At 41.4% G+C, this 25,132-nt stretch overlaps 1 protein-coding gene across 1 annotated transcript in view; it reads left to right on the top strand.

Moving 5' to 3' along the window:
• The window catches only part of LOC110533674 (ubiquitin carboxyl-terminal hydrolase 25), a 59,191-nt gene extending 37,520 nt beyond the window's left edge, over positions 1-21,671 (top strand). The window contains exons 18-26 of the mRNA XM_021618111.3: positions 6,057-6,199; positions 6,439-6,594; positions 10,035-10,130; positions 10,542-10,720; positions 11,425-11,503; positions 11,821-11,900; positions 12,572-12,695; positions 17,104-17,296; positions 20,536-21,671. Of these exons, the coding sequence (XP_021473786.2) occupies positions 6,057-6,199; positions 6,439-6,594; positions 10,035-10,130; positions 10,542-10,720; positions 11,425-11,503; positions 11,821-11,900; positions 12,572-12,695; positions 17,104-17,296; positions 20,536-20,708 (1,223 nt within the window). The 3' untranslated portion in view covers positions 20,709-21,671. The remainder of the gene's footprint in view (positions 1-6,056; positions 6,200-6,438; positions 6,595-10,034; positions 10,131-10,541; positions 10,721-11,424; positions 11,504-11,820; positions 11,901-12,571; positions 12,696-17,103; positions 17,297-20,535) is intronic.
• Positions 21,672-25,132: the final 3,461 nt, after the last annotated feature.

Below are 25,132 nucleotides of genomic sequence, written 5' to 3'. Positions count from 1 at the left end.
TGCAGTACAAAATGTATTGGCTATATATTTCAACTGGCATGCGCTGGGGACTGAAATGTTCATACACTTGCCTCAATGGTTTTAGTCACAAACGTTCTAACAAACGTTCTAACTATCTAGCTAACAATCGTATCTCATCATGAATGCAAGCACATGGCCCGAATGATAGATCTGCGCCAACTGTCTTGTTTTTTTGTAGACTGCAAATTTCGGAAAACTAACTGCATTTTAATGAGCAAGCCCTCCTTCATGTCCTTTCTTTTGTAAGTTGGTATAGAATCAGCATGATCCCCTCTGTCGAATACGCTTGGACCTTTTTTTTTTGTTTTGTTAACACACACGTCCCCAATAAAGAAAATGAGAATTAGAAACGGGTTCAGCCCCTGGTTCGACCGTGATCTGGCAGAGTTACTCCACCTCAAGAATTCCATTTGGCGAAAGGCTCGGTACACGCATACTGGAGGGCTGCCTCGTTCAGATAAATTAGAAATGAGTGCACTCAGGCAATCCGGAAGGCCAAACAAAGTTAGTTTCTTTAAGGAGTCGTTCTCTCTCTGTGGGTCTAACCCTAAGCAGTTCTGGAAAAAGGTTAAAGACCTAGAGAATAAACCCTCCTCACCACAGCTGCCCATGTCCCCTAATGTTGATGTGGTTGTTACTGACAAGAAGCACATGGCTGAGCTTTTTAATCACCACTTCATTAAGTCAGGATTCCTATTTGACTCAGCCATGCCTCCTTGACGATCCAACATTTCCTCATCTCCCACCCCTTCTAATGCAACTAGCCCCAGTGCTCCTCCCTCCTTTAAAAAATAATAATTCTGAACTGCCTCTTGAGATGGTTTAACTTATAAAATGGCAGCATATCTACTGTGGAGAGACCAGAACAACAGAATTCCTCAGAGAATCATTTGAGACCGGTTGAATCCTGTGAGTTTTATGATAACGATGAGTTTTCAAGGAGATACCGCTTCTTCAACGACTCTGTAATGCAACTGGAAAGAAAGAGTGGACCAACCGTTTAGCATGGGAGTGATAGGAACAAGGCTGTACCCCCACTACTTCAGCTTCTGGTGGCCCTACAGTTCTATGCAACGAGATGTTTCCAGATTGTGATCTTTTTTTGGATGGGGACTCCACAAGTCAACCCTCGGCAGGATTGTAGTCAGTGTCCAGTGCTATGAAGAATCAGTACATGAGGTTCAATCCTACAGAGGAAACACCAGCTGGATTTTACTGGAGAGCTAGATTCCCGGGTGTACTAGGGACAACAGACTACACACATTCCTATTTGCAGTAGCTCTTTTGGTAAATTCAGGACCTCAATCTGCAGTAGATTTCTCTCTCTCTCCAGCTCCAAAACATCAATATGAGCTTGGTTCATGTCAGTTCTGGGGCGTTTGCTTGGTTTGTCTGGTGTTTTTGCTGCTTGTGCAATATCCAGACACTGCTGTTTCTCTACAACACAGGGTGTCAGCTCAACTAAAAGAAAGAAAGAAAATGAACTCATTATTAGTAGGCTATTTATGTGCCATTTTGTACAACAAGGCTGGGCTTATGATATGCCCAGCCTTGGTACGAATGATGATGTTATGCAACATGCTGTAACGAGCCTGACAACAGTAACATTGTAGTGAAGTAGTGTTAACATGCATTATAGTCATTGATATTTACCAGTGCTTACTAAATATTGGTGGGTCGAGTTGTTCATCATCATCAGGGGTTAAGGAGAGAGGCAAACTGCTGGGGAATTATCTCGCATATCTTCTGGGTGATGGGATCAATTCCCCTGGATGGGTGCCCCCCTCCGGTCTGAAATAGCTCCTCTCCTCTGCCACACCCTTTTTGGCTTTGGCTCTTAAGTTTTTCCAGCACTCCTTCATCCGATTTGGGTCCCCCTTCTCTTTAATCCGTGTCGATCCGTTGAATCTGTCACATAATATGGCCCAGGTGTCTTCCTTCTTTTTGACAGCCGTGTTTGTCTTTTTATCCTCCCCTCCTGTAAGTTACTAAATTCCTCCATCAGCTCGGACAGGGTTTTTTTTTTCGTAAGGGGAGAAATGTTGTTCTTTGACGTGCCATGATCAGGTGGCTAGTGGACAAATAATAAATCATGTTTTTGCCATGTCTATAATAAGTTCTATTTTATGCCTGCAAGCTTGGTTTATAAACTAGCTAACGTTAGCTAATTAATTTGTTTTCTGTTTAGTACTTGCAAATAACGGATTTTATTTCAAATCAGCCTACCATGACAACCTTTCACGATGGAGTTTCAGTAGCTCTACATAGTTCTTATTTCATCAAGGGACAGCAACTTTGGCCTCATTTTTAAGTAGGCTACTTCGTTTCAACTCACGAAATACCTCATATATTGGTGTAACATGTCACGAATCATAGTTTAAAAACATTCATCTGGATCAGTAAATCTATGATTTTAAATTAAGTGGTGCAGCACATCTCTGCTTAATTATAAACCTAGATTTACAAAACCTAGATTAGCTCTAATCCTAGATTAATTTAAACCATGTTGGTGCAACCCACCCTAAAGGTCCTAAATTATGTCACAATTGCCCTTGATTCTAAGCAATGTTGTGGTGCTATTTTTATTGACTTGGCCAAAGCTTTTGATACGGTAGACCATTCCATTCTTGTGGGCCAGATAAGGAGTATTGGTGTCTCTGAGGGGTCATTGGCCTGGTTTGCTAACTACCTCAAAGAGTGCAGTGTATAAATTCAGAACATCTGCTGTCTCAGCCACTGCCTGTCACCAAAGGAGTACCCCAGGGCTCGATCTTAGGCCCCACGCTCTTCTCAATTTACATCAACAGCATTGCTCAGGCAGTAGGAAGCTCTCTCATCCATTTCTATGCAGCTGATGGTCTTATACTCAGCTGGCCCCTGCTCGGATTTAGTGTTAAACGCTCTACAACAAAGCTTTCTTAGTGTCCAACAAGCTTTCTTTGTCCTTAACCTTGTTCTGAACACCTCTAAAATGATGATCATGTGGTTTGGTAAGAATGCCCCTCTCCCCACCGGTGTGATTACTACATCTGAGAGTTTAGAGCTTGATGTAGTCACCTCATACAAGTTCTTGGGAGTATGGCTAGATGGTGCACTGTCCTTCTCTCAGCACATATCAAAGCTGCAGGCTAAGGTTAAATCTAGACTTGGTTTCCTCTATCGTAATCTCTCCTCTTTCAACCCAGCTGCCAAACTAACCCTGATTCAGATGACCATCCTACCCATGCTAGATTACGGAGATGTAATTTATAGATCGACTGGTAAGGGTGCTCTCGAATGGCTAGATGTTCTTTACCGTTCGGCCGTCAGATTTTCCACCAATGCCACTTATAGGACACATCACTGCACTCTATACTCCTCTCTAAACTGGTCATCTCTGTATACCCTTTGCAAGACCCACTGCTTGATGCTTATTTATAAAATCCTCTTAGGCCTCACTCCCTCCTATCTGAGATGTCTACTGCAGCCCTCATCCTCCACTTACAACACCCGCTCTGCCAGTCACATTCTGTTAAAGGTCCCCACAGCTCACACATCCCTGGGTCGCTCCTCTTTTCAGTTTGCTGTAGCTAGCGACTGGAACGAACTGCAAAAAACACTCAAACTGGACAGTTTATCGCCATCTCTTCATTCAAATACTCAATCATGGACACTCTTACTGACAGTTGTGGCTGCTTCGCGTGATGTATTGTTGTTTCTACCTTCTGTGTGCGGTTGTCTGTGTCCAATAATGTTTGTACCATGCCTTGTGCTGCTGCCGTGTTGTTGCTACTATGTTGTTATCATGTTGTGTTGCTACCATGCTGTGTTGTCTTAGGCCTCTCTTTATGTAGTGATGTGGTGTCTCTCTTGTCATGATTTGTGTTTTGTCCTATATATATTTTTTTAAATCCCTGTCCCCGCAGGAAGCCTTTTGCCTCTTGGTAGGCCGTCATTGTAAATAAGCATTTGTTCTTATCTGACTTGCCTAGTTAAATAAATAAAATAATAATAAATCAACCGTGCCTATACAAGCTATTGACATGTTGAGGGTTGACTTTTGTCTGACTTCTGCCGTTATGATAATTCCAAGGGAACCGTGTCGGACTCCAGACATCATTTGGATATATTTGGACATGGACATGATTAAATGGCTATATTCTTTGTTCTCTCTGTTTATCATTACAGTAAGCTAGCTACCGATATATCAATGATCTAAATTGCTTAGTTATACAGTATCAGTCAAACGTTTGGACACCTACTCATTCCAGGGTTTTTTCTTTATTTGACTATTTTCTACATTGTAGAATAATCCATTTTGAATTCAGGCTGTAACACATTGTGGAATATGTCAAGGGGTATTAATACTTTCTGAAGGCACTGTAAATTATTGTGCAACATGGGTAAGCTCTGGCTACTGTCTTTCAGCTCTAATTTAAAAAAATAAATAAATACATGTTTACTGGTGTGGGCGTTTTTAAAACCAAATTTGAAATATATGTTTTAATAGACCAACGTATCACCTATCACACCATATAAAGGAACAACCTAATCATTTTTTCAGAAAATGTAAATGACTGGATTTATGTCAACTCCATCAGACATAAAATACATTCATTTTTATAATTATTGATTGTTTAGATTATTCAAATATATAATACAAATCTCAATTTTATTTCACTATTAAATTATTAATAGCCCAGGGTTAATTTTGTTAGAATATAAAACATCTATAATGCAAACATTATCCCTTAGGTCTAGCACAGCAAATACTTCAATTGTTTAAGCATATGTTGCAGAACAGTGATTACAATATGTTTTTCAGAATATTCACAAAAACATTTATCTGAAGGGGGTTAGCAATCAGTGATGGAGTTGACGACACTCAAAACAAACATATATTTTTGTCTCAATAAAACAAATATACCCAATAAAAACAAATATTCTGTCAGATCTTTCAGTACTCTGACAGAGTTTAAATCTTACGGAGTTGTTATTTTACAGAGTTGACCAATTAAAATAAAATAAAAAATCTTCATTCAGTTGTTACACACGGTAGCAATTTAGTTTTCCCTCGGTTGCTTTATGATTCCTGGTTTAATTTAGGATTTTAGACAAATTTGACAGAACACATCTTTTAGGAATCAAAGTTTTGAGAGAAGTATATTTAAAGTAACAGAGGGCTATTGCAAGAAACTACATATGATAATTGTTAAATGAATATACATTTTTAGCCTTTTTATTGGAAACTGGGATGCTTTGCTCCTGACAAGGGCATTTCCAGGCATAGAGCCGGCATGGACGTTTATAGTATTGAGAATATCCAAAACAAATATTTCCCTTAAATGTACATTTTAAGCTCAATTAATGAAAAAAAAACGAAACAATATTCTATAAAAATTAAGCTTCCCTGCCGGGCAAGGATTGTCCCGACTTCCTGAGAATCCTTGAGCTAATTTCCTGCTATTCTACAAATTTTGCCCTGAGGCCGAGGGAAATCTTAAAATTTTAAAGCTAATTTCCTGTAATTCTGACTTGTTACTATAGTATCTATTGAGGCCTAACATCCAAGGGGACCCCCCCCCCCAAAAGATAAACATTTCGGGAGGTGTGGGCTGCAGGAGGTCTTTTTTTTCTCTATACTGCATGCAGCATGATCTATTTTCATGCATGCACATATGATAGATAGTTGGTCGGAGCATGTCTCCGGAGCTGCTCAGCCTGAGGAGCACGTATTAATCCTACTGTATTCATGGGGGCCAGCAGATCAAATGGACAACTAAAGTCCTGAAAAATATGAATAATGACTGACCAGTCAGTAAAAAGAGTTGTTTAATAAGAACCAATAATTTGCGAACTGCACATCACTAGTGCTGGCCTAGTTACACATCCACCATAGTTTATGGAAGTGTAAAAATAACATTTCCAGACCAGCATAGTTTGGGCGTGGTGCAGATCGGCACAACAGTATAAAAATGATATTAGACAGACTAGATTTTGCTTGCCTGTAGTAGTGTATCTCATGTTGGTTGTTGGTTTGTGTGTGGTTCCTCCAGCTCCACAGCAGGACCCAGAGTACATGGAGCAGCCGTCCCCCACAGACTACTCCAGGCACTTGCAGGAGGACACCGAGAGGGCCATCTCCAAAGCTGCAGCCGAGCAGCAGGAGGAGAGGAGCCCTGAGGGACTGCTTACTGCAGTAAGACCATATAGCACAGCACATAACACACACACACACACACACACACATACTCCACCTCTTGCACACACACGCTATACAACTGCTCCTTCTACGCTCACTTCAAAGAACCACGTAGGCCTACCACTCAACCCCAGTAAAGTTATTTTCATCCTTTTTTCTCTTTCTGTTTAACTTCGCCCTCCATGCTTCTTTCTTTCCCCTTTTCTTTCCCCTTCTCCTCTCCTTTTTCTTTCTAGCTCTCTCCACAGTCCTGTGGGGAGAGTGTCTCCCCACGCCTTCCCCCCCAGCCTGAGATCAAGGTGAACCCTGAAACCCCTCTCGTGCCTCCGTCTGACCCCCCTGTGAAGGATAAGCCCCCTGCCCACCGTATTGTAGAGGTGGCCATCCCCCAGGTGGGAAGCTTTGTTGTCGGGGGGGGGGGGGTAACAAGTGATGAGGTAGCGCTCGACACTCCTCTCACTCAGCAGACTTATTTGGTGTGCTAAAAAGTATCTTGCCTGTTGGTGATGTTCTCCTCTTGGCTCTCCTACAGGCTTTTCACACCTGAGTAAATCTTAATTCAGAGCAGTTTTCAAACCAGAGTCATGGTCAGCTCAGGGCAAGTCACTGTTGCCATTTTCAACCAAACCTCTTGGCAGACCAAGATAGGGTGCTATAGTAGACTACAGCTAGTGTACTACCCTAGACGATGAAACTAGCCTTGGGCTAGCTATAAAAAGAGGGTGTGAAAAGCCTATCCCTGTCAAGACTACTTGCATCTTGCAACAGATGCACTCTACTCTACACAGAGATATTTGGACAGAAACTTCACCTAAACAGCGACTCAATTGCCTAGAGTGTTTATTTTTGCTGCTGAGAAATAAACAGCATCTCAGGAGCAAATATTAAATGTAATTTGCGCAGTTATATCTTACTGTTTCTAACATCCTTTTTGGTTCATACAAATAGGTATCATATAAAACCCTTTGGGATGGAAAAATACAAGCTTAATGTAACTGCATCGTCTCACTGCTCCTATCAATAAATTAGTTGGTTTTGCTTGGTTTGTCATTTTCAAGAGAGTGTTGTCAAAGTGCTGTAGTAGAATCAATGTTTAATTTCTATGCCCTTAAATAGACCAAAGACTGTCTGCTTGCTATACCACACTAGGACTGTATAGGGCTGTCGATAGAGACTCTTTACCATAAGGACCTCAACTTTCACAGGGCTGCCTTTCACAGAGACTCGTTCACATGGCAACTTATTTTAAATCATCCATTGTGTCCTTCACATGACGAGCTGTGTGTCTACCTCACATTAGTAGAATGACTCTAACATACAGTACCAGTCAAAAGTTTGGACACACCTACTCATTCAAGGGTTTTTCTTTATTTTTTACTATTGTCTACATTGTATAATAATAGTGGAGACATCAAAACGATGAAATAACAGACATGGATTCATGTAGTTAACAAAAAAGTGTTAGAATATATATTTTGATTTGTTTAAGTCGCCACCCTTTGCCTTGATGACAGCTTTGCACAATCTTGGCATTCTCTCAACCAGCTTCACCTGGAATGCTTTTCCCAACTGTCTTGAAGGAGTTCCCACATATGCTGAGTACTTGTTGGCTGCTTTTCCTTCACTCTGTGGACCAACTCATTCCAAACCATCTCAATTGGGTTGAGGTCGGGTGATTGTGGAGGCCAGGTAATCTGATGCAGAACTCCATCACTCTCCTTGGTCAAATATAAAATAACACTTTGTTTTGGTTACTACATGATTCCATGTGTTATTTCACTGTTTTGGTGTCTTCACTATTATTCTACAATGTAGAAAACAGTAAAAAACAAAACATTAGAAAATAATGAGTAGGTGTGTCAGAACTTTTGACTGTATGCAAATAGCCCGTATACAGTCTGGAGGTGTGTTGGGTCATTTGTCCTGTTGAAAAACATGTATCACTAAGTGCAATCCAGATCGGATGGCTTATCGCTGCAGAATGCTGTGGTAGCCATGCGGGTTAAGTGTGCCTTGAATTATAAATAAATCACAGACAGTGTCACCAGCAACGCACCCCCAAACCATCACACCACCACCTCCATGCTTCACGGTGGGAACCACACATGCGGAGATCATCTATTCACCTACTCTCACAAAGACACAGCGGTTGGAACCAAAAATCTCAAATTTGGACTCATCAGACCAAAGGACAGATTTCCACCGCTCCATTGCTCATATTTCTTGGCCCAAGCAAGAATCTTCTTCTTATTAGTGTCCTTTAGTAGTGGTTTCTTTGCAGCAATTTGACCATGAAGGCCTGATTCAAGCAGTCTCCTCTGAAGAGTTGATGTTGCGATGTGTCTGTTACTTGAACTCTGTGAAGCATTTATTTGGGCTGCAATCTGAGGTGCAGTTAACGCTATTGAACTCTGGGTCTTCCATTCCTGTGGCGGTCCTTATGAGATCCAGTTTCATAACGCTTAATGGTTTTTGTGACTGCACTTGAAACTTTCAAAGTTCTTGAAATTTTCCTTATTGACTGACCTTCATGTTTTAAAGTAATGATGGACTGTTTCACTTTGCTTCTTTGGCAAAGAGAAACGTTGTTTGCACGACTCGAACACCATTAAGTTTGCCGATGACACAAGTGGTAAGGTGGGTCACCGACAATGATGAGACAGCCTATAAGGAGGAGGTCAGAGACCTGACCGTGTGGCTCAAGGACAACAACGTCTCCTTCAACGTGATCAAGACAACGTAGAAGATTGTGGACTACAAAAAAAGGAGGACCGAGCACGCCCCCATTCTCATCGACGGGGCTGCAGTGGAGCAGGTTGAGAGATTCAAGTTCCTTGGTGTCTACATCATTAACAAAATAACATGGTCCAAGCACACCAAGACAGTTGTGAAGAGGGCACGGCAAAACCTATTCCCCCTCAGGAGACTGAAAAGATTTGGCATGGGTCCTCAGATCCTCAAAAGATTTTACAGCTGCACCATCAAGAGCACTGACTGACTGACTGATTGCATCACTGTCTGGTATGGCAACTGCTCGGCCTCCGACCACAAGGCACTACAGAGGGTAGTGCGTACGGCCCAGTACATCACCGGGGCCAAGCTTCCTGCCATTCAGGACTTCTATATCAGGTTGTGTCAGAGGAAGGCCCTAAAAATTGTCAGACTCCAGCCACCTAAGTCCTATACTGTTGTCTCTTCTACCGTGTGGTACCAGAGCGCCAAGTCTAGGTCCAAGAGGCTTCTGAACAGCTTCTACCACCAAGCCATAAGACTACTGAACATACAATCAAATGGTTCCCCAGACTATTCGCATAACCCCCCCCCCTATCTTCTGTATATCAGTCCTACCTTGTCACAACACAACTAATTGGCTCAAACGAATTAAGAAGGATAGAAATTCCACAAATTAACTTTTAACAAGGCACATCTGTCAATAGAAATGCATTTTAGGTGACTACCTCATGAAGCTGGTTTAGAGCAGTGTGTGCAAAGCTGTCATCAAGGCAAAGGGTGGCTACTTTGAGGAATCTCAAATATAAAATAACACTTTGTTTTGGTTACTACATGATTCCATGTGTTATTTCACTGTTTTGGTGTCTTCACTATTATTCTACAATGTAGAAAACAGTAAAAAAACTAAAAATTAGAAAAGAATGAGTAGGTGTGTCAGAACTTTTGACTGTATGCATTGTCTGCTGACTGATGTATGGTAGTTCTCACATAGTGCTGTACCAGAAAAGGGTATTATTTTGGGGGTTTGCTGGGCTCGTTAAATTTTAAGGGGATCTATTTTCTACTATTGTAACATGCTTCCACTCCTTGGGTACTGCAGGCCATGATGACTCCAAACATGCAGGGTATTATAATGTCCATTGGCAAAGCAAGGACTGTGTTTGAAAAGCTTGGGCCTGAAGCGGCCTTCTTCAAGGTACATTCCGATCTCATTTCTCTTTCACACCTTTATTCACTCCTTCTGTGATGCTGTACTTCTACTGCCTCTCAACAACCATCCTCCCATCCCGTTTTACCTAGCATTTCACTAGTTCTGTCTTTTTGAGTCAGTTGTTCTCATCAAAAGCATCCTACAGAAATTGGACTTGGTGTCACATGGACAATGAGGTTCATTTGAACAAAGAGAACTTGAATCAACTCTTTGAGTTTTGTTTACAAGGATGAGGAGGATGATGATGATCTTGACAACTCTTACGTGGAGACGATGGTTTTGTCTTCTGCTGCTACAGATGTTCATCAATGTTCTAATCTAGGCCTACTCTGAAGTTCTAATGCTAGTTTGGCCTATCAAAGTCCATTCACCCCATGCTTGATCTATGTGTGTCAGGCCATTAAGGTGGAGTACACCCGTCTGCTGAGGTTTGCCCAGGAGGACACAGCCCCGGGGAGTGACTACCGACTGCAGCACGTCATCGTCTACTTCATCCAGAACCAGGCCCCCAAGAAGATCCTGGAGAGAACCCTCCTCATGCAGTTTGCCGACCGAAACCTGGGCTTTAACGAACGGTATTTATGGGTTAAACCCTATTTTATGGGTTAAACTCATATTTGCCTAATTTTTGAATTATGAGTCTGTCCTATCTTTCTTTTGGTAAAACAAAAAAGAAAACGCCAGTTTATTACCTCTGAACTTCACAAATTCACCAGCAGAGGGTAGCTGTGACCCACTTTCATCAGTGAATAGATTTTCCTCTATTCTGAGCAGGTATAATTAAGCAATAAAGCCAGAGGGGGTGTGGCATATGTCGAATATACCAATGCTTAGGGCTGTTCTTATGTACGATACATCACTTCTGCCATGGTATATTGGTCATATACCACAAACCTGGGGTGCCTCATTGCTATTATAAACTGGTTACCAATGTAATCGTAACAGTAAAAATAAATGTTTTGTCATACCTGCGATATACAGTCTGATATACCAGCATCCAGGAGTTAAACTACCCGGTTTATATTAAGATTTCCTTCTTGCATGTGGCCTCAATCAGAAGCTCTGGAGAGTAGTGTGTGGTTTAGTAGTAGTGTTTCTCTGCAGTAAGCAGTCATTCATGGGGCCTGTTTGTCGTGGCCCCAGGACCACTGTGTACTGTTTCATCTCCTGGAGTAGCTAGTTCCTCACCAGTATGATTCACCATACCAACAGCACTCTCTCTCCCTTTCTCTTCTCTTTCCTTTTGCTTTCCCTTTCTCCTCCTCCCCTCCCCTCTCAGGTGTAAGAGCATTATGAAAGTGGCGCGTGCCAAACTAGACCTCATTAAGCCAGAGGAGATCAACATGGAGGAGTATGAGGTCAGCATTCTGAAACACTCTGGTTTTGACAGATTTACGATGTTTTGTCTGGAACATCTTATTAGGATGTTTTGACAGTTGAAATGAAACAGAATAAACTAGTATCAAAGTCATTTACATTTAAGTATACGGTTTATATCATTACAATCTTTAAATTGTAACTGACCCCAATAAACTCTGCTATGGATAATCCAATTAAAAAAAAAAACAATTGTTAAGCTTTTATGTACTAACAGTTAGATCCAAATGTTTTAGATCCGTCCTTAAAATCCTTTCAAGCTCTTTCTCATGAATTCTGTTCCCTACAATGTTCACAGATGTGGCATCAGGACTACAGGAATTTCCGCGAGACAACAATCTTCCTGATGATTGGCTTGGAGCTGTTCCAGAAGAAAAGGTGAGACTGCCAATTGACTGGACTGTTGTCACGTTCTTCTCTTCACGACCCAGAGCTTTCATTTCCGGCCTCCATATCTTACTGCAAACAAATGGGAACTCACATTGCCCAACCATTTCAGTATAGAAAACATTTAAAATGTAGATTAAAATGCTCTCTAGATTATTGCATTATTAGTAGAAGCACCTGATAGTGCAGCTTTGTTAAGCATGGGATCTTCCTAAAGTCACCTGTAGAGGGCAGCAGGTCCCTTAACACCCCCCCCATCCTTACATCTGGAGCTCAGTCAGTCTGGCATAGATCAAGATCGTTGTTCATGTACTAGGTTATTTCTTCTGTTAATTCTCCCTCCAATACATCTGTTTTAAATCTTCTTAATGAAAAAGGCCTGACTGTTCCAGCTCTACTATCCCTTGTAGACACAGCTAAAACTGATGTTATATGTCCCCTGCCTCTATTGCAGCATTACACAGGTAGCCAGCCCAATTCTGACCTTCTTTAAAACTTTTTTGACCAATCAGATCAGCTCTGAAAAGATCTGATCTGATTGGTCAAACGACCAATTAGTGGAAAACAGAATTGTGCCGCCTGTGTAAAAGCAGCCCTTGTGGTTAAATTTGTTCCACCCTGATTCTACTATAATGTATCTGACTGTGTCTGTTTCTCTGTAGCTTTGTGGAGGCATTGATGTACCTGATCTACTCATACCAGTACAACAGAGAGCTGTTGGTCAAAGGGTTGTACCGAGGTCACGACGATGAGCTCATAGGGCTCTACCGCAGAGAGTGCCTGCTGGTGAGACAACACTCGCCCTGACATCATGCACAATCATACAACAACTGAACCACTGTTCTATTGGAAGTCTGTCAGTTGATCTTATTTAGTTAGTTCACGTAAGATGCGGTATGATTTTTTTATGCTTCAGCAGATTTAGCATTTGGTACATACAATTTTTAAAGACTCAAAGTTTCACCCTAAATGTGAGGAAAGTGGTCAAAGTTAGTCCATTGTATTTTAAAGATCATCACGTTTCCAATCAAATCAATAGGTCACAGTGGAAGTAGTTCAAGTCATTCCCTTTGAAAAATGAACACCACTATCCTCTGTCTCATCATCAGCAAGTCTCTCTGTCTCTGAGCACCTAACTCATTTGTGCCGTCCCGCTGGTCACAGTGACTAATGTCGAACAAGACTATCCCTCCACCCCATAATCTCTAGAATTGATGCAGGCTTGTTCCTGTTCTAGCGGAGATATTACATTGGCTTTTTTTATTTCCCATAAAGATTCCCGCAGAACTTTTCTCAGCAGATGCTACAGTGCCTTCAGAAAGTATTCACGCCCCTTGACTTTTCCAAAATGTTGTCTTACAGCCTGAATTTACATTAAATTAAATGTTTTTTTAGAAATGTTTAGAAATGAATTAAAAATGAAAAGCTAAAATGTCTTGAGTCAATACGTTTTCAACCCCTTTGTTATGGCAAGCCTAAATGTGTTCAGGAGTAAAAAATGTGCTTAACAAGTCACATAATTTGCATAGACTCTGTGTGCAATAATAGTGTTTATCATGATTTTTGAATGACTACTTACTCTCTGTACCCCACACATACAATTATCTTTAAGGTCGAGCAGAGAATTTCAAACACAGATTCAACCACAAAGACCAGGGAGGTTTTCTAATTCCTCACAAAGGACACCTACAGTATTGGTAGAAAAAAGCAGACATTGAATATCCCTTTGTGCATAGTAAAGTTATTATTTACACTTTGGCTGGTGTATCAATACATCCAGTCACTATAAAGATACTGGCGTCCTTCCTAACTCAGTTGCCGGAGAGGAAGGAAATTGCTCCATTGGTGACTTTAAAATAGTTAAATGGCAGTGATAAGAGAAAATGGAGGATGGATCCAGGCTAGTATTGTGCAGTAAAGTTACTAGTTCTACAGAGTGAAAAGAAGGAAGCCTGTACAGGATTAAAATATTCCAAAACATGCATCCTGTTTGCAATATGGCACTAAAGTAAAACTGCAAAAAACATGGCAAAGAAATTAACTTAATGTCCTGAATACAAAGTGTTATGTTTGGGGAAAATCCCACACAACATATCATGAGTACCACTCTTAATATTTTCAAGCATGGTGGTGGTTACATCATGTTATGGGTATGCTTGTCATTGGCAAGGACTAGGGAGGTCTTTTTAGGGTATAAAGAAACAGAGTAGAGCTAAGAACAGGCAAAATCCTAGAGGAAAACCTGATTCTGTCTGCTTTCCAACAGACACTGGGAGACAAATTCACCTTTCAGAATAATAACCTAAAACACAAGGCTAAATATACACTGGTGATGCTTCCCAAAACAACATTGAATGTTCCTTAGTGGCTTTGTTACAGTTTCTGCAAGATTTCAAAATGTCTGTCTAGCGATGATCAGAGTTTTAACAAGTTTTTAAAAGGATAATGTACAAATATTGTATGTTCCAGGTGTGCAAAGCTCGTATACTTACCCAGAAAGACTCACAGCTATAATCACTGTCAAAGGTGATTCTAACGTGTGAATACTTAAGTAAATTAGATATTTCATTTTCAATCCATTTGAAAAAATGTCTAAACATCTTTTCACTTTGTCATTATGGGGTATTGTGTGTAGATGTGAGAAAATACAGGAACCCTGTTCCTTCTTGTCGGCCCTGTTGCTGCTCCTGCACTCAGTAACCTTACACCGGCATTGTGCTCTTAATGTAATCATCCAAGTGGGAATAGGAAGCAGGAGGCCCAGCGAGTGTAAACACATTACCGTGAGACACGGCTGTGTCCTGAGCGAACCTCTGCTCTCTCCGTCAGGGCTCTGTTACAGTTAGAGTTATAGCCGCCATCTCAGATCTCTGGCCAGAACGAACCCCTGGCTCCCTGCTCGGGCCCGCTCTCTCAAGCCCTGCTGTTTACCTTCTGCCCTGTTTTAATTGAAAACACTGCTAACATTGACACAGTTAATGTACTGGGATCTTTTGTGAGTCCCCACCTAGTCCCTCTAATTCCGGAGTGACCGCCTGCCTCTGTGTAAGGTCTTTTCCACAGCTAAGGTCAGGGAGTTTGTGTCTGCAGCAGGGCAGGACTTGGCTAAGGAGAACAGAGTGAAGTGTCTACATCATCTAGTACGTCACTGCCCACGTCAGTACCACAGGCCTTGAGAACATCCTCTGATATTGACAGTGTGGATAGATGACTACCAGATAGTGGTAATGCAAATGGCTTGTGACTTACCTGGGCTGCAGCCTTTCATACAGAGGTGGTATTGAATGTAAATACATATACATTAGCAATATATGAAAAAGTAATACCTGCCTGTCCTCTAAGTCTGTTTTGACAGAGTAGCTAATACTGGTAAATTTGTTAGCATACCACTTCAAGCTAATCCCTAAGTCGTCAATCTATATGTACAGTGGCAAGAAAAAGTATGTGAACCCTTTGGAATTACCTGGATTTCTGCATAAATTAGTCATCAAATCTAAGTCACAACAATAGACAAACACAGCCTGCTTAAACTAATAACACACAAACAATTGTGTTTTTTTTGTCTTTATTGAACACACCGTGTAAACATTCACATTGCAGAATGGAAAAATTATGTAAACCCTTGGATTTAATAACTGGTCGACCCTTCTTTTGACAGCAATAACCTCAACCAAACGTTTTCTGTAGTTGCGGATCAGACCTGCACAACGGTCAGGAATTTTGGACCATTCCTCTTTACAAAACTGTTTCAGTTCAGCAATCTTCTTGGGATGTCTGGTGTGAACCACTCTCTTGAGGTCATGCCACAGCATCTTAATCGGGTTGAGGTCAGAACTCTGACTGGGCCACTCCAGAAGGCATATTTTCTTCTGTTGAAGCCATTGTTGTTGATTTACTTCTGTGTTTTGGGTCGCTGTCCTATTGCATCACCCAACTTCTGTTGAGCTTCAATTGGCGGACAGATATTTATTTTTTTTTTTTTTTTTTTACCTTTATTTAACCAGGCAAGTCAGTTAAGAACAAATTCTTATTTTCAATGACGGCCTGGGAACAGTGGGTTAACTGCCTGTTCAGGGGCAGAACGACAGATTTGTACCTTGTCAGCTCGGGGGTTTGAACTCGCAACCTTCCGGTTACTAGTCCAACGCTCCATAGCCTTACATTCTCCTGCAAAATGTCTTGATAAACTTGGGAATTCATTTTTCCGTTGATGATAGCAAGTTGTCCAGGCCCTGAGGCAGCAAAGCAGCCCCAAACCATAATGGGATGAGGTTTTGATGTTGGTGTGCTGTGCCTTTTCATCTCAAGCCATAGTGTTTTGTGTTCCTTCCAAACAACTCAACTTTAGTTTAATCTGCCCACAGAATATTTTGCCGGTAGCACTGTGGAACATCCAGGTGCTCTTTTGTGAACTTCAGACGTGCAGCAATGTTTTTTTTGGACAGTAGTGACTTATTTCGTGGTGTCATCCCATGAACCCCATTCTTGTTTAGTGGTTTACGTATCGTAGACTCGTCAACAGAGATGTTAGCATGTTCCAGAGATTTCTGTAAGTCTTTAGCTGACACTAGGATTCTTCTTAAGCTAATTGAGCATGCTCTTGCAGTCATCATTGCAGGATGGCCACCTCTAGGGAGAGTAGCAACAGTGCTGAACTTCTGCATTTATAGACAATTTGTCTTACCGTGGACTGATGAACATCAAGGCTTTTAGAGATACTTTTGTAACCCTTTCCAGCTTTATGCATGTCAACAATTCTTAACCTTGGGTCTTTTGAGATCTTTTGTTCGAGGTATGGTTCACATCAGGCAATGCTTCTTGTGAATAGCAAACTCAAATTTAATTTTGCAAGTGTTTTTTATAGGACAGCTCTAACCAATATCTCCAATCTCGTCTCATTGATTGGACTCCAGGTTAGCTGATTCCTGACTCCAATTAGCTTTTGGAGAAGTCATTAGCCTAGGGATTCACATACTTTTTCCAAACCTACACTGTGAATGTTTAAATTATGTATTTAATATAGATAAGAAAAGTACAATAATTGGGGTGTTATTAGTTTAAAAACACTGTTTGTCTGTTGTTGTGACTTAGTTGAAGATCAGATCAAATTTGATGACCAATTTATGCAGAAATCTAAGCAATTCCAAAGGGTTCACATACTTTTTCTTGCCACTGTATGTGCTTTGCCCATTAGAAACTGAACGAGAATGCGGCGGGGATGTTTGAGTCTGGTGAGGAGCCGGAGGTGAGCAACGGCTTGAGCATCATGAATGAGCTGGTGGTGCCATGCATCCCCCTATTGCTGGTCCACGACATAGAGAAGGACCTGCTGTCTGTGGAGGACATGAGGAACCGCTGGTGCTCCTACCTGGGACAAGAAATGGAGCGTGAGTTTGTTTGTTTTAGGGCTGAGACCCCCAATTTAATTGATTGTTTAGTTGATAGACTGTTAGTCAACAAAGATTTTTTTGGTCGAGCAGTCTAAAATATATGCAGTACCAGTCAAAAGTTTGGACACACCTACTCATTCTAGGGTTTTTCTTTATTTTACTATTTTCTACATTGTAGAATAGTCTTGAAGGAGTTCCCACATATGCTGAGCACTTGTTGGCTGCTTTTCCTTTAGTCTGTGGTCCAATTCATCCCAAAACATCTCAATTGGGTTGAGGTCGGGTGATTGTGGAGGCCAGGTCATCTGATGCAGCACTCCATCACTCTCCTAGGTCAAATAGCCCTTACACAGCCTGGAGGTGTGTTGGGTCATTGTCCTGTTGAAAAACAAATGATAGTCCCACTAAGCGCAATCATTTGTTTGTCAACAGGACAATGACCCAAACCTGCCATCAAGGCAAAGGGTGGCTACTTTGAAGAATCTCAAATGTTAAAGTCAATTTATTCATTGTCGTTTGTTTGCGGCTCTCCTGTCAATGTTGAGTAAGGATATGCACTTGATTATACATAGAAGTAGGCCTATACAAATGTAGGCCTATAAATATTTCTGATTGTCTTAACTCACCACCTCTGTGGTAACTTCTGAAAGTAATTTTTTCTTCACCTCAAACGGCAAATAAACAAAGTCTGTTATGCATTCATACGAAGCCTTCATTATAAATTCAATGAAACTATTCCATGAAAATGTGCATATAAAAATCATAACTGGCATGCAGATTGGTAGAAATGTTAAGATAAATTGTCACTCCAAATGGAAAAGGTTGCCGACCCCTGGTGTACCTACAGTATTAAGAGCATAACAGATTTTTTTGCTTTCTGGATCTCTGGCTCACTCAAGTAATTTGTGTGTCTTAAAGCATCAGACAAGTTTAGTAGCCTACATATAATTGATTTTATTCAAACACATAGGGTATGTATGTATGTATGTACAGTTGAAGTCAGAAGTTTACGTACACCTTAGCCAAATACATTTAAACTCTGTTTTTCACAATTTAATCCTAGAAAAAATTCCCTGCGTTAGGTCAGTTAGGATCACCACTTTATTTTAAGAATGTGAAATGTCAGAATAATAGTAGAGAATTATTTATTTCAGCTTTTATTTCTTTCATCACATTCCCAGTGGGTCAGAAGTTTACATTGACTCAATTAGTATTTGGTAGCATTGCCTTTAAATTGTTTAACTTGGATCAAATGTTTTGGGTAGCCTTCCACAAGCTTCCCACAATAAGTTGGGTGAATTTTGGCCCATTCCTCCTAACAGAGCTGGTGTAACTGAGTCAGGTTTTTAAGGCCTCCTTGCTTGCACATGCTTTTTCAGTTCTGCCCACAAATGTTCTATGGGATTGAGGTCAAAGCCTTCCCATAGAAACTTTGGAAGTATGCTTAGGGTCATTGTCCATTTGGAAGACCCATTTGTGGCCAAGCTTTAACTTCTTGACTGATGTCTTGAGGTGTTGCTTCAATATATCCACATAATTTCGTACCTCATGATGCCATCTATTTTGTGAAGTGCACCAATCCCTCCTGCAGCAATGCGGTTGGGATGGTGTTCTTCGGCTTGCAAGCCTCCCCCTATTTCCTCCAAACATAACGATGGTCATTATGGACAAACAGTTCTATTTTTGTTTCATCAGACCAGAGACCATTTCTCCAAAAAGTACGATCTTTGTCCCCATGTGCAGTTGCAAACCGTAGTCTGGCTTTTTTATGGTGGTTTTGGAGCAATGGTTTCTTCCTTGCTGAGTGGCCTTCCAGGTTATGTCAATATAGGACTCTGTACAGGATCGGTACGTCCGAACATCACACCTGCGGGATAGGGAGAGGAAGACATCCTCCTCCCTCATGTGGTACCCTTCCTGCAGGCTCATCCTGACATGACCCTCCAGCATGACAATGCCACCAGCCCATACTGCTCGTTCTGTGTGTGATTTCTTGCAAGACAGGAATGTCATTGTTCTGCCATGGCCAGCGAAGAGCCCGGGTCTGGGACCTGTTGAATCGGAGGGTGAGGGCTAGGGCCATTCCCCCCAGAAATGTCTGGGAACTTGCAGGTGCCTTGGTGGAAGAGTGGGGTAACATCTCACAGCAAGAACTGGCACATCTGGTGCAGTCCATGAGGAGGAGCACTGCAGTACTTAATGCAGCTGGTGGCCACACCAGATACTGACTGTTACTTTTGATTTGGACTCCCCCCCCCCACATTATTCCATTTCTGTTAGTCACATGTCTGTGGAACTTTTTCAGGTTATGCCTCAGTTGTTGAATCTTATGTTCATACAAATATTTACAAGTTGAGTTTGCTGAAAATTTAATGCAGTTGACAGTGAGAGGACGTTTCTTTTTTTGCTGGGTTTATATGGAAAAACACGTTTTAACATTTCATGGATTGGTCAAAAGAACTGACCAAGATTATTATTTATTTTTTTGGAACAGCCCTAGTTTGTTTGTTTGTATCTCTTTTAGCCCATATTACACGCTTAAGGGGCTAATCTTCCAAGTCCATAAAAGAAGGAACTAAGAGCATTTTCACGTTACTGAGCCAAGCTGTACTGTGCTGTCCTGGTTAGTCAGCCTTTGTAGTTACTTGAATCATGCTGCAATGCGAAAATTACATATCTGAGGCAGCACAGTATGGTTTGGTTTGGCACAATAGTGTGAAAGGGGTACAAGAGCATAGAGGCCAGGGGGTATAGATTTGTGGTACTGGAGATCTACGGACTGTTTGGTTGTTATTCTGCTCTAGTTTAATTTGGAAGGCACATGAAGCGTGGTCAGGGACATGGTCAAATGAGTTGATATTAGCAGCCAGACCAGCCAAGCCATAACAACCAGGGATATACCCACTTTGTCTTGGCAGAATTTTACCCAAATTGTTGGTTCAGTGGAGTCCTAGCCTCTACTCCAGGAAAAAGTTAGATTGGATTCATAAAACTGACCCAGCAGCATCTTCAACAACCAACTAGGGCCTCTTTCATCTTATTTACTCAGCCTGTGTTTTCCTAGAGGAGCATGTTTACCAAGAGCTTGTGCTATCACAGTGAAAATATTTAGCTTATGATTTCTGTTTGGTAACTGGATATGACTCTGGAGAGTGACGCAAGCAAGGACATTGAAATAATCATTCTTTCTTTTTCTCTGACATTTCTCCGTCATTGTTCTCCCCCTCCTGCTGCAGCTAACCTTCAGGAGAAGCTGACGGACTTCCTCCCCAAGTTACTTGACTGCTCAACAGAGATCAAAAGCTTCCACGACCCTCCCAAACTGCCCACCTACTCCACCCTAGAGCTGGTTGAGCGCTACAGCCGTGTCATGGCCTCCCTGAGCCGGGTGCCTGCAGACAGGAGATGAGCTGAGGGGGCAGCAGCCTCACGGCCCTATACGGCCCCCTGGGCACTCACTCATGGACCTCTTTTAACCCATGCCTTCCTTATAAACCAGGGGTCGCTAGCTGTTATTCCTCTGTTTCTCTTTTGCTGCTAAAGGTTTTAACATAATAATTTCAATTATATTTTTTAAGCAAAACGCAACAGAAAAATGTATGAATGACCGGACAGTTGGAAAAAGTGAAGCTGGAAAAGTAGTGAAAATGGCGATCTTGCAGTGATTGAAAGCCAGCGCATGCTGCTCCAAGCGTTGTTAAATGAGGTTGAGGTTGTTTTTTTGTAGCTGTTTTTTGTTGTCATGCGGTTTGCCCCCCCTCCCCCTTTCTTAAACATCCCTTTTCCCCTTCTCCCAGATGCTCTGCCATCAGTTTGGTACAGTATTATCATATTGGTTTTTTTTTTCTAAAGGAAGCTACGAAATGAGAACCATGAGATTTATCTGCGGCTTCAGGTATCTCAAGTGGGTCTAGGGACTGCACCAACATGAGAAGTTTTGAGTGCTGTGTTAGACATCCATGGACACTCTGTGGCTTGTTAATAAATCGAGAGAATACAATTTTATTTATGGCCCTTTTAGGCCAAATACGTATTTCCTTTGTCTGATGTCCCATGTCTTTATTTCTGCACTAACACTAAACACCACAATGTCCTCCATTATTCCTGAAGTGCCATAATGCAATAATGTGCATCTCTATGAATTTGTTTTTGGATGCACTTCATGTTTTATCAGGCATTGTGTTTTGGTTTCTCGGATCATGACTTGCGCACACATCAGAAACTGCCTTTAGACGGGGGTCTTTAATTTAGCAACAAAACCGAAGCGTGGGGAACAATGGGGCAAAACGGACAGGGTTGGCTTAAATTGTTGACATGTAAACAATATTTTGTGTCAATGTTTATTGAAAACATAAATACATTTGCAAAACGAGCACTTGTTTCTCAAATACATCGGTACAGTTGTTGGTTAGCTAGCTGGTATCAAGAACAAGCTCAAACTTGCTGAAAAGAGCCACCTACGATTCCCCACATTGTAGCTTCTTGTCAGTAGTTATGTTTCCATGAACTTGTCCGGTGTTTTTTTTTTCTTTTTCTTCTCAACATTGAGAAAGTTTGCGAAATTGCCTGCTAGGGTGTGTTTCTATTGGTTTAAGTGTTTTACATTACCCATTTAGGCAAGTTGTGCATTATTAAATTAGCGACAGCCTGTATGCCCTCCCACCAACTGTTTCATATCTCAGGTAGTCTGTGAAAGTCAGCATGAAAAAGTACGGGATAATCAACGAGGGAAAATAATGAAGACATTGAAGGTGTGTTCCACGACGCGCTAGGAATTATAAACTGGGTGCTTCGAACCCTGAATACTGATTGGCAGAAAGCCATGGTATATCAGACCATATACCATAGGTATGACAAAACACTTATTGACATATGGCCAATATGCCACGGCTAAGGGCTGTGTCCAGGAGCCGCGCCACTATAATGGGTTAAACATTCACTGAAGTAGCTAGCAAATAAATTGACTAGATAGCTACAGTAGTTGCCTTGGTAACCAAACAAATAGACGTGCTAGTTAGATGTAATAATAAACTAAAGCCATTGAATTCTAATAATGATTGATATGTTCCATTGCCTCCTGACTGGCAACATTCTTATCCCTTGCTGGCTAGGTAGCCAGCTATGGCTAACTTAGTCACGTCAAACAGTGCAGACAGAATAACAGCAAAGTTAACTGCATTTGCGTTTGTTTAAGCTGTTTTCTAGTGACATTTATTTGGATACATCCATAAACTAAAAGTGCTCTCTGGTCCGTCCTGACTATTGTTCAGAGGAGCTAGCCAACAACACCGCTAACACACTCACTTCAAACTGAAGCTGGAAAGTCTGCATTTTGTTTCCTTTTTTTAACCTGTTTTCTATTGATGTCTAATTGAATATATCCTTACAAATTATGTCAGCTGATTCACGATTTCGACAGGCTGAGAACAGCTGCCTGCCTGTGTCTGGTCCTGACTGCTGATGCTTTATTACTATGGGACAGCTGTAGATCGAATTTCAATGTTGCAAATGTTGGAGACAGACAGCAAGGTTTATACAAATCTCCCTGTTGAAAACCAAATGCTAGTCAAAGAAATGGGAGATAATGTCTAGATGCTTTTTATAGTGGAGATCGAGTTTATAAATTGCCTGGCAGGGTTGATGAGACAGTGGATTGCGCAGTGAAATGGAACAGAGTAAATAGGCATTTCAACATCAGGTTTAGCAGGTGGTAATTTGTGGATTATGAATTGGGTGGTTCAAACTCTGAATGCCGATTGGCTGAAAGCCGTGGTAGATGAGACACCACGGTATGACAAACATTTCATTGCTCTAATTACGTGTATAACCAGTTTGTAATAGCAATAAGGCACCTCAGGGGTTTGTGGTATATAGCCAATATACCACTGCTAAGGGCGTTCCATCGTGCTAAGAACAGGCCTAAGAACAGCCCTTAGCCGTGGTATTTGACCATATACAACACCCCCTTGGCCTTATTGCTTAAATAATGCACACTCTAAAATGCCCTTCAAGCCTGTCAGGAACGAGTATTCAACAATGTGATGGTAAAATGACTCCTATTTGCCATATTATAATCGTTCTCATGTGCCAATATATCGCCATGGTCCATGCCATGTTGAAACGTGCACTCCTGTAGATCTGAAATAATTGGATGGTGAAACTTGCCAGAAAAGAAAGCGTGGTGAAGCAATTCAGGCATTCTTGAAAGTGGACAATCCTTGTCCAACAAAGAAAAATTATTATTATTATAGATTCAAACATATTTTGTAAGCAGCAGACATTTAGAATTAAATGTGAAGTGGAGCTTTATAGTTCTGCGGTGACTTCACGTGCCTCAATGTTTCCATAATTTGTCGTAATAAAGGGTGCGTTCGTAAATTCGCTCTGGCTACTTACTCCGATTTCAGAACACTCGTTTCGCTCTCGGAGCGTTCAGAGCGCACACTCGACGCTCTGGCCGAGGAGTAGGGTTGATTCGAGTGTTCTGACCTCACAATAGCAGTCAAGCACCCAAGCTAAGTGGCTAATGTTGACTAGCTTGCTACTTTCAGATACAAATAAGATAACACCTCACTCTGACGACGTTACTCCACTTAGCAGAGCTGGTTAGTCTGTTTCCATGTTAGAGCGTTGGTGACTAACTGTGCTGATGGCAACAATTTAATTACGCTTTTTTTGCCGACGTTTACTGACACCGGCCATATTCAACTGGTGTTGAGCGTTCATCAATTCATCAGTTATTCTGCTCTCTTTTTACGAACGCACCTTGGTTGAGCTTTAGATTTAAAAATAATAATACAACATTTAAAAAAGGTTGCAATTGAGTGAAGTTTCCGGGTGATAGGGAAATCAAATCCTTCGTTTGTGGGCTAATCAGGAAGAACCTCGTCTGCTTAAGTGCTTGACTTGGGCCGGAGCTGAGTACCGGCACCTAAAATGTTCTACTGCTTAAGCGCCTGTTCGTCTTATAGAATATTAGCTCATAAGTATTGTGTATTGTATTGTGCTTCTGCACCTCAATGTAAACCGCAGAAAATGAGTAGACTACCGGCACCTATTTAAGTCCAAGTGAAGCACTGCCTTCTCTGACAAAGAATTCGGAAGGTAATGTGACTCAAACTTTAGAAATAACAAATGTCAAGCTAGCAGCAGTGGTACTGTTAGTTTTAGGACACGCATTGGGAGTGTGTCTCCCAATTCTGTGTTCCAAAGCTATGATACTGATTTCTTTGGCGGGGTTTTCATATCACCTCATGGCTACAATGTACTGACCAGCCGGGTCTAAAACAGTGATGAGTGATGTTCTCCTGACTATTGGTCACACTGTAAGTTCGCATTAAGTCGACAGCTTTCACTATAGTTTTAACAATAATTATGAGACTACTCAAAATAAAAAGGCTCCTGTATGAAAAATAGTTGTTGGTGTGGTAACACGTGGAGAAGATGATGGCACGAGCTGAAACCACGAGCACAGTCATGAGAAAGGTAAACACTGGCTGCACACAACGTTTTTTTTATGGGCAGTTTACTTTAGACTTGGTTTGAATTGGTGGCAAAATGTTTAGACTCATAAAATTTCGGGGAAGAAATAGGCTACATATCTCAAGTGTTTCTAAACAGACCTCTGATACATACCATACATACCAGGGCTGGGTTTCTCAAAGGCATTGTAGCACTAAGATCATCTTAATTCCGTTAAAACTAAATGGACTAAAGATGATCATAGTGCTATGATGCTTTTAGGAAACCAAGCCCAGGCTAACCAAGGTAACCAATATCCTGGCTAGCTAGGCCTAGTATTTGTGGCCACTGGGCAAGCTGCAATGCCATCTC

Source organism: Oncorhynchus mykiss, chromosome 10, assembly GCF_057628025.1.
Source record: "Oncorhynchus mykiss isolate SJ-2025 chromosome 10, ASM5762802v1, whole genome shotgun sequence".
Classification (NCBI taxonomy): domain Eukaryota; kingdom Metazoa; phylum Chordata; class Actinopteri; order Salmoniformes; family Salmonidae; genus Oncorhynchus; species Oncorhynchus mykiss.
The sequence above is the reverse complement of the archived record's forward strand: the minus strand, read 5'-3'. Positions and strand labels throughout refer to the sequence as shown.